The 9529-nt window shown below is 30.5% G+C and overlaps 2 protein-coding genes across 5 annotated transcripts in view; both read right to left on the bottom strand.

Moving 5' to 3' along the window:
* Window positions 1-410: 410 nt before the first annotated feature.
* LOC140060361 (endoplasmic reticulum membrane-associated RNA degradation protein-like) lies at window positions 411-6522 on the bottom strand. Its single transcript, XM_072106537.1, has 5 exons — window positions 6125-6522; window positions 5570-5817; window positions 4787-5026; window positions 4019-4132; window positions 411-3659 (listed from the first exon to the last, which is right to left on the bottom strand). Exons 1-5 carry the CDS (start codon window positions 6293-6295, stop codon window positions 3518-3520), a joined length of 915 nt encoding a protein of 304 aa, XP_071962638.1. The 5' UTR covers window positions 6296-6522; the 3' UTR covers window positions 411-3517.
* LOC140060360 (endoplasmic reticulum membrane-associated RNA degradation protein-like) overlaps window positions 6221-9529 on the bottom strand; it is a 37558-nt gene continuing 34249 nt past the window's right edge. For 3 of the 4 annotated variants that reach the window (XM_072106536.1, XM_072106533.1, XM_072106535.1), the window contains exons 11-12: window positions 9401-9469; window positions 6221-6298 (exon numbers count right to left, since the gene is read on the bottom strand). In XM_072106536.1, coding sequence (XP_071962637.1) covers window positions 9427-9469 — 43 coding nt within the window. In that variant the 3' untranslated portion in view covers window positions 6221-6298; window positions 9401-9426. Of the gene's footprint in view, window positions 6299-9400; window positions 9470-9529 lie in introns of those variants that run through there. The other variant, XR_011847316.1, reaches the window with a different exon arrangement.

Below are 9529 nucleotides of genomic sequence, written 5' to 3'. Positions count from 1 at the left end.
AAAAGGGGATCGGGCGCGTGTACTCGCATTGATTCTTGATTTTCCAGGTTCGGGCCATGAAGAAACTCCGTCATGGAAATGGCGCTCAAACATATTCACAGAGTCGAAAGGATCATCCAGAATTGCTGAAACGACGGCGTGTTAATATTTGAGGGCTGCACCAACAGGATGATAATTGTATTTAACTAGTGTGGAGTAGCTTTGCGTCAGGGAGTTAAGTAATTGGTCAGATGTTGGCCTATTACCAGTAAGTGTTCTCAATTTACGTCAGAGTAGAAGGAAAATCGGATCAATTTCGTAGTAAGTAGCTAAACCCAGTTTCAAACTTACAATTTTTAATTTTATAATGGTAAATTACCAAGTATACACTTAACTACTTTGAAAGTACAATTGGCAATACATAAACGGCACTTGGTTCCAATCTACTACACAATGCATTGAGTATTGTTTCTTCAAATTGGAAGTTCAACATTTCCAGAATGTGTTTCCTTTAAAACAAATCTTCCTTTGTACGATGAAATATTACATAAAATGTACAGAAATCCTAACATACCAGGTATACTTCATTAAAACATTGTATTGGTAGATCCTGAAATTAACCAGCATATAAACAGCTACAATACTTTCAGTTTGATGAACTTTACATAAAATTAACTGTGCATGCTTGAAATTGATTAGAGTTTACCATAAATGATCATCTGAATTTCATTCTCCAATCAAGATAATTTATTAGGAATAGGCCTAAGCTCCGCCTAGTTTGGTCAGAGCGTGCATTGCTATCTCATTAATATATTTTGCAATAAACATTTTAAACAATGTCTGGAATATATGGGACAACAGGTTTATTATGTAACATCAAGTCTTGTTTAAAACGATAAGAAAAGTTTTTCAAGTTACGTTCTCAATAACTAAACAAAAACATCTATACCATAACACCTGCAATATGAGAAGGTCCACACATTTGATAAAAGATATAATCGACATGTACAATATACGATTTTTTATTATAATTTTTTTTAAAACAACACCCAAGAAAATGTAGACATAATTGAAAAATTGTCATTAATATTAATCAAAATAAATGTTTAAAAGATGTATTGTCCCCCTGAAAAAATATTTTTTTAAAATCATTGTTTTTGAATATGCCATTATAATGTCACATAATAGTTATCCACTTGGAACAAAAATTGAATTGAAAACAAATCTATTTACCTGAAAAAAACTGTAATCTAAAGCAAAAAATAGTCAAAACGATTTTTAGTTGAATTTGACCATTTATTTTTCAATTTTATACGAGAAAACATTTTTTTTAGGGAAGGAATTAACTTTATTAAAACTACAAAATAACCTATTCAAATTTTGATTAAATTAATCTTCATTTTTCATGTTTTTGGGAGACAATACATCTTTAAATGTTATACTGTATTGACATGCGTATGTGTGTCATATTGACATGCGTATGCGTGTCATATTGACATGCATATGCGTTAAATAAGTATCTACCTAATAGTCTTGTCATACTTTCTGCATTACCTACTGCATAAATAATAATCTATAAACTGATCGAAAATTAGTCTGCTTTTTAAAATTTCCACCAAAACCTACAGTAGCATTGATAATATTTTGCATTACTTTAGTAATATAGTTTCCATTATTTTATTCAATGTTTATGTACCATAGACATGTGTGGGTGGAGTAGGCTATGATGTGGATTGCCAACACCCATGCACTATCCATGTGGCTCTCCAAAATCCAAATCACACTAGGCCTACAATACCACCTAAAATCTAATAATTCAAAGAAATATTAAACCTTAAAATAGTAGATAATGTACAAATAGATAACAAATGTATTATAATGAGTACATCAATGATGCACTCGTCTATAAAAGTATATCTAGGCCCATAAGACAAGACATGCGTAGAACTTAAGTAAAGAAAAGTATAATTAGACTGCTACTCCTATGCACTATAGCATTTTAATCATGCACGTCGAGTAATAAACATTTCACAGATTCCTCAGCATGCGGTAAGTGCCGATTCCCATCGAGTTCCTGACACACTATCAAAGTCTGATTAATTGTGGGATGAGCTGAATTGGTACTCAAACTCAAAACACTTTTCAACTTATTAAAATTATACAAATAAAGTGCATTGTGTTTTTTGGTGATTTTTAGGAATATATTATAGTAAAATTCAAGCGAAATACATTTTTTTTTAAACCATCGTTAACTTTCCATAATGTACCTATATGTATACATTCAATTTTTACTTTAATTTTATATGACTGTTTTTTTTCCAATATTGATTTTTACCAAATAAAACGAATGAATGAAGATTCATAGCTTAATAATGTGTAATAATAATAATTCAATTGCATTGATTATATAGGATCAGTTGATTTGAAGTTATTTGGAAAATCAGTATAAATATACTGTATATACAATGTATTACCTATGATTAATGACAACAGACAACACAACAAACATACAGTGAAATTACTGGGCACACGGTCGGTTATCGGCAAGATTTTGTTATGGCACCACGATACTGTCCTCGATCGGCAGTGACACACTCACATCTACCGTTCGGCATAGGTTGCAAATGCTGTTAACAGCTACCGTTGACAGCTACTGCAGCCTTCGCCAACAATCTCTGTGACAGAATGTTAAGCACATGAAAGTTTTATTTAGAAAGGCACAGTCATCTTTAGTGAGTTAATGAATGTGCATCCATGAAATGGCACCAGCCGCCTCTTCGTATACTTTATTAGTGCGAAGATTGAAAATGATATTTTACCAGTATTTTTTTACTAGTCGTAAGATAGGGGACACCTTAAAACCAAAAGAAATGAAACCCAGAATCATTAATTCACAATGCGTTGTGTACAAATTTCAATGTGGTTTGTGTGATGCAAACTATGTCGGTTACGCTTACAAATGCATTAATGAACATAACAAAAGTACTATAGGCAATCACCTCATGGCATAACTGGTGATATCTCAGAATACTTTAGAGTCTTATCTAAATGTAACAATAAGTTTGATTGCCTAATTAAGGAGATGTTGTGGATCAAAGAGATAAAACCTACACTTTGGATTCCATCAAAGCTAAATTGTTTATCTAACTCAGTAGGAGGAGCTAATTACTTAATTAGCCCCCAATTAGCATTTCCTGTCACCAACTTTGGTGCTGAGTGCACATAATTATTATTGTTTTGTATTAACTTGATCTTGAAAATGGTTCTATGACGGCACCGAAACGTCGATCTCTCTTTTTGTCAATAAATTTTATATTGAAATTTTGATATACAGAATTAAATCATTCTTAATGTTTGATCATACTTGGAACTTAGCCAATGAACGAGTACTTCCCCACTTAGTGTTTGAATGCGAGAGACTTGGCCAAGTGATCAGTGAACTTTTTCCATCTTTGTAACCCTATTATTACTTAATTCAAAATTCCGTCATTTTACCCAATAATAATCTAATATCCAATTATTTGTAATCGAAAAGCCATTAAAACTTCTGTTTTTCATAAAAATTAGTGACTTTCTTAAGGAATGAAGTAACCAGTGTTAGCCCTTCACTCCATTTATTATGCTCAATTGATGTATTCGTTGCCATGTTTTCTGTAAACTGTAAAACTTGTTTCAGAAATCTATATATAAAAAAAAACAACAAATGTGTTAACTACATTGATCGTAAGGGAGGATTTCTAAAGGATTTCTGAAGTAGAGTATTTATTCAAGAAACAAATAGCGAGGTATTACCATTGAATGCACACCTAGGATTATGTATAATAGCAGCTTCAATTATACTACAGTACTGTATTTCAGTTCCTGAAGTCTTATAACACAATGGATTTTGGACTAACTCTGTTAAAATGCCCTGCCCCAATTCCATTCATTTTTAATTCAATTATTGATAACTTCAAGGCTAGGGGAGGATTTCTAAACATTTCAATGTTATAGCGAATGATAGATGATAAATGTCAATAGTCTTTGAATAAAAACCTACTTGATTAGATACAGTTGATCACATAATGTTACATCTGGTAGATTAGTTGACATATAAAGTTCAGTGACAACAATAAAACTGACAAGATTTAAGGCATTCAAAATTGTAGGAATACTAGAAAAATAAAAGCAAAATTACTGAAACTACAAAAGCTTATAATCTTCAAATCTTGTTCTAGTTTCATACATTATGTATATTAATATACTTTATAGTTAAATATGCAATACCAACTGTGGCAGATTCTAAAGTCCTTTTACATAGGATTATTATATCAACAGTTGGCAGTTATCGGATTTATTCTTGCTGTGATTAAAATCAAAAAATTAAAACTTTTCAATTCAAGTAATTCATTATCAATAGGGAACCTGTTTTTTAAAAATCGATCACATTAAAATGATTTGTGAATTTAATCTTTTTTAAATAGAATCAAGAAGGTTCCGTTAATTAAAACTGAAAGTTTGCATGAATTAATTATTGGATCAACATACTATTTGACTAAATCGTTTGATTTTGTTGTACAACATTTTTATTCTAAGAATTCAATAGCTTCTCTTCTCCTCATATTCATTTTGATTCGCTGTAACTGTATTTTGTCTTTATGTCTTTTATGTGTAAACTGACTTTGGGGTTGGGTCAACCGGCTCAGCTACAGTGATTAAGTTCACTTGATCCTGGTCTCCCCAATTTCAGTTTTTTTTGTTTAGTATATACTTAAATAGACCAAATAAATAATGAAATGAAATGAAATGTGAGAATGATAAACAGTACCTGCTTATAAGTATGCTGTAGTTTTTTCTCTGCCTTGAACGAAGTTCCTTTTTTGATAATTGTTCATATCGCAAACTTGTAATTTGTAAAATATTTTCTGATATGCATTGAGACTGATGTACAATCTTTTGTAAAATAGTTGTAACCTCTTGTTCAATTTTTGGTCGAAAGAGTGTGGACAGACATATATTTTCACATAAAATCTCAAGTGTAGACAGATCATGGTTTGCGAGTAGTAATCTATAAACAATATTAAAAATAAATCAACTTAAGGAAAAAAAAAACTTGTTAAGCATCACTCTCTTACGACCATACCTCTCGTAAGTGACTACCTCTTTTAAAGGAACACCACCTCTCTTAGTTGTCCCGTTTTCATAATCGACCACATCTTGTAAGGTCATTTTAGAAAGTTGGTCGCTTACGAGAGGTGCATAGACTGATAGTTAAATAAAGAGATGTATTTGCACATGATTCAGACATAGGTTTGTAAAATATATATTTTCTACATTAGCTGGCAATAGCAACTACATTAGCTGTTGACAGTTCTACATTAGATGGTGTTAATTTTGTATTTACTACATAAGCTGGAGGTTTGACTACATTAGCAGTGGATTTTTCTACATTAACGGTTGTTTCGACATTAGCTGGCATTTTTTACATTATCGGTTGTAACAGCCAGCGTAATTAACTCAAAAAAAAGTTTAATTTCTTTTTGATTTATTATTACCGTAATGTTTTGTATAATTTTGCATTATATTTAAAAATAATGGTTTTTAACTATACCTGTCTACACTAGACAACTGAGTGAAGTTGTTAACAATTTGTTGAATGACTTGTGACAGCATTTCATTCAGTTTATCATCAGTTGCATTCTTTTTACAAATAAGTTGGTCAATGGTTGGAAGTTCAATACCTTGCCATTTTTTCAAAGTCGTAAACAGTTTAATTAGCATTCTTTTTAAGACAACCTTGTAATGAAATATTGATTTATAGTCTTGTCCATGAATTTTTAATTTTTCCATCATTCCATTCTACAAAACAAATGATGATATCATAACATATCATTTATGAGAAATAAAGAGAAAAAATACACTTTTCCTACGTTTTTTTTTATCTAATTTAAGATCACAAACTAGATTTTATGTAAAATTAAATACTATATGGGTCTAATGGGATAAATTTTCATCTTTATTAATGGTTAAAAAAATATGTAAGAAAATTGTTTTGCAATATACCAGTTAGACCTCCGGAATCAATGTAGAATATTATGATTTATATTTTGTATTATCCTACAATAGAAATAGTAAAGTGCCATATGGTAATCATGCAACTGCTTACTGTTTTTGTATCTGTAAAGTCTGTATTCAGAAACAAACAGGCCCATGATAAACAAACGTATAACACAAAATCAGCAGTTTCCTTATCAACCTGATAAAAATTAATCTCGCCATGACTTAAGTGATTGCGTAGTCTTGGTCCTTCTTTGTATACTAAAAGATCCATCAACATTTCCTGTATTTATAAAAAAAAGTAGAGCAGTACGTCATGCTGTATTAGTAAGGTGTACTAGGCCTATCTTATTCATATTATTTCAATACTGTTGTTTTTATCTAAATTTTGGTAGCAATTCCAAATCATATTTTCCACTATTGATATTACTGTATCTTGGCTAAAACAATAAAATGTTTGTTTTAATGTTTATATTAACTAATGAAAAAGAAACTGATTTCTCATTGTGAAAGTCTAAAATTGTGATATTACACTGCCTTGGATGAGTATACTACTTGTTAAATAATGTGTTTCACTTGAGTACAAGTATATTATGCATGCACTCCTAGAATGATGTTCTGTACATATTCAGTAGTAAGAGATAATATAGATATGAAAATATACAGTAGGGCCTAACCCAAACAAAATTGTAAGAAAAGGTTTTTTGATGTATTACAATAAAATAAGGTCTCTGTTATGTATGTACATCGCGCCTTGATATCTAAGTTAGGCTATTTACGGTTTGTTGTAATCATTGTAGTCGATACGTTGGACAGTAATATGAACGTTGTGTACAATAACTGAGAATACCTAGTTATATACTAGCCAGTTTGTGCAAAATGGTAAATTGTTATCCGAGTACCTAAACAAATAATTGAACAAAAAATATATATTAACATTAAAGAGAAGATCAATCAGATATCTTATTGCATCAACATGAAAATTAAAGGCCTGCAACCATGTTTTGACCAATCTTTTGCTTTAACTATTTATTTTATTTAAGGTCAGCGTAACATTTCACGGTCTGATTTGATTAATTACAGTAATAATTATATTAATCAAAATTATATGAAATAACATAACTTTACTGATCAAATAATTTGATTACTAGTAAAACCATTGATCTCATAGTTTAAACAACTTTGCATTTATTTGGCAACTACCTAATACGCATATTAAAATGTTGACCTTTGACCTTCTAGTATGTCAACAAATCAAATGATAAATATGCTCTTTTACATTGTGTACGAACATGGAGAAATAAGTAATGGTATGAATGATTATCAGGATGAGAAAACATAAAATTTTATGTTAAATGTTAGTTTTTATTTGGATTTATAGGTTCAATATTGATATTGACATTTGACCCTTAATCACGAAGGCTTTTTTTCATAAGATTGAATAGATACCTATAATCATAAAAATATAATAAAAGACCAAAATGTAATACATTGTTGTAATTAGTCAATTTTGAACTTTGACCCCTTATATCTCGAAAATGCATCCTATCCCGATGACCTTTCAGATTCATTTCTGATCTAGGAAAGTTGTACGAAAATTTGTCATAATCAAGATTATGGGATTTGTGGAAGAAAAAAATTATTGAGGCAGCCACTATAGGTATCGGAATTAGACATGTAAATAATTACTAGATTTGAACTTGTCACGGTGACGAGTTAGGCTATTGCGCAACACATTGTAACATACAGATGCTTATTATTAGGCTTAGCCTACAGTAAGCTGCACCACAATGATTGTACAAACAGCATAGCATCGATCAAAATCGTCCAACAAGCGTTAACATTTGACTGTATTGGGTAGTTTATATTTTACACCACCCATGTTATGATGACATTTTCAAAATAAAAATAAAGTTTTGGAGGAGAATGCTTAAGTAATAACATTATTGAAAATTGGAAGAAAATTAATAATGTTTACGCGATATGCGCTCTATTGAATGTGACAAACTGTGCCGAAAGAGATAAAAATCCAATTTTTAAAATTCAGATGGCCATATGATGACGTCATAACATAATTACGGTCTAAATTCACATGAATTCATATCTACAACTCATTACCCTTTAAAATAAGTGAAAAAAATAGGGGGTCACCAGCCATCCCGGAGAGCTATAATCGATTCAAAATAGGCATATTTTTAAACAAATTTCCATAAAATTAACCATTTTTAGGCACACAAAATTTGATTATTTTACATTCATAATTCATCCAAAATTGAAGGAACAAAGGTATAAAGAACAACAATCAAGTGCAAAAACGGTCTGTCTAACCTGCTTATGAGCTAAGCACGCAAAAGCACACGCGCAGGGAAACATTTTTTTTTAAATGTGAAATGCATAAAATGTTTTTAATTTTCAAACCAATGTTCGAAATTTTGCTGATGATACAGAAAGATGACCCTTGGCATGAAGCATCCGTGTGTCCAAGTTTCATTTGAAAAAGGCTGTTAGTTTTTATAGTCAATTTAAGAATTTCAGAAAATCGTGCGTAATTACGCTATGCGACCATATTTTTATTCAACCAAAGTTTGTTGCACAACTACATATATACGTGCATCTTCTGGTCAAGTTACAACATAACTGCTATTGCTGTTTTCGAGATCTGTGACCAACAAAAAATGGGCAGAAGAAATGAAATTTTTGACAATAAAAATAGGCTACCGCTGTACAGAGAGCAATAGCCTAAAAACAAACAATGGTTGTTTTTTTAGACCATATTTTATTTTAATATATCATAAAAGCCTTCTCTTACAATTTTGTTAGGGTAATGGAACAGTTTGGCTCGAATAAATATTGTATACATTAATATTATCCTTTGGGATGGTAGAAACCATTATTTTTGGATGTTTCGTTTTGTAATATTTATTCAACCAATAAGAAAAAATTATGTAACATAAATATTCAACAATTTTAACTTAAAATTTGTTCCCCATTTTTTGGTTAGAATCTAGTTTAGAATTAAAAAAATTGTTTCAATCAGACCCATCACAAAACAAAATATTGGAAATAGTTGAATAAAGAAACTGTAAATGCCATTTTAAACTTCAAAATATCTATGCAAGTATGAAAAATATATACAAAGAACAGTAAATTTACACATGATATTATTCTATTATAATAATAATATTTTCCTTGGTGCTGAACCAGGACCTAGAGTTCTAAGATTTAGGATGTCATACCAATCTGGTTTTAAATCTGGTTAAGGCAGCTTTTTCACTTTCTGACAGATTTGTTTCTTCACTGTTAATGAACTTCTAGTATATCACTGGGCAGTTTAGAGCTTCTCTATTTCTGTCAAATTTATAAACACAAACCAATATACAAATACCATATATGACTCTCCGACTTTAGCAATTAAAGCATTCTTTTTTCCATCTTCGACTTGTAGACACAACATCTAAAAATACATTTTTATGTTATAAATTTTCAGAGAAACAATTCATAATGAATAATGATC

Source organism: Antedon mediterranea, chromosome 10 (genome assembly GCF_964355755.1).
Source record: "Antedon mediterranea chromosome 10, ecAntMedi1.1, whole genome shotgun sequence".
In the NCBI taxonomy this organism is placed as follows: Eukaryota; Metazoa; Echinodermata; class Crinoidea; order Comatulida; family Antedonidae; genus Antedon; species Antedon mediterranea.
The sequence above is the reverse complement of the archived record's forward strand: the minus strand, read 5'-3'. Positions and strand labels throughout refer to the sequence as shown.

What these genes read in the sequence shown, in the direction of transcription:
- LOC140060361 (XM_072106537.1), bottom strand. Translation starts at nt 6,295, where the DNA reads ATGTTGATGGATCTTTTAGTATACAAAGAAGGACCAAGACTACGCAAT. An exon ending in CAGTTGTCTAGTGTAGACAG is followed by an intron (nt 5,027 to 5,569) that starts GTATAGTTAAAA and finishes TATTGTTTATAG; the next exon opens with ATTACTACTCGCAAACCATG. An exon ending in GATCAACTGTATCTAATCAA is followed by an intron (nt 3,660 to 4,018) that starts GTAGGTTTTTAT and finishes TTTTATATATAG; the next exon opens with ATTTCTGAAACAAGTTTTAC.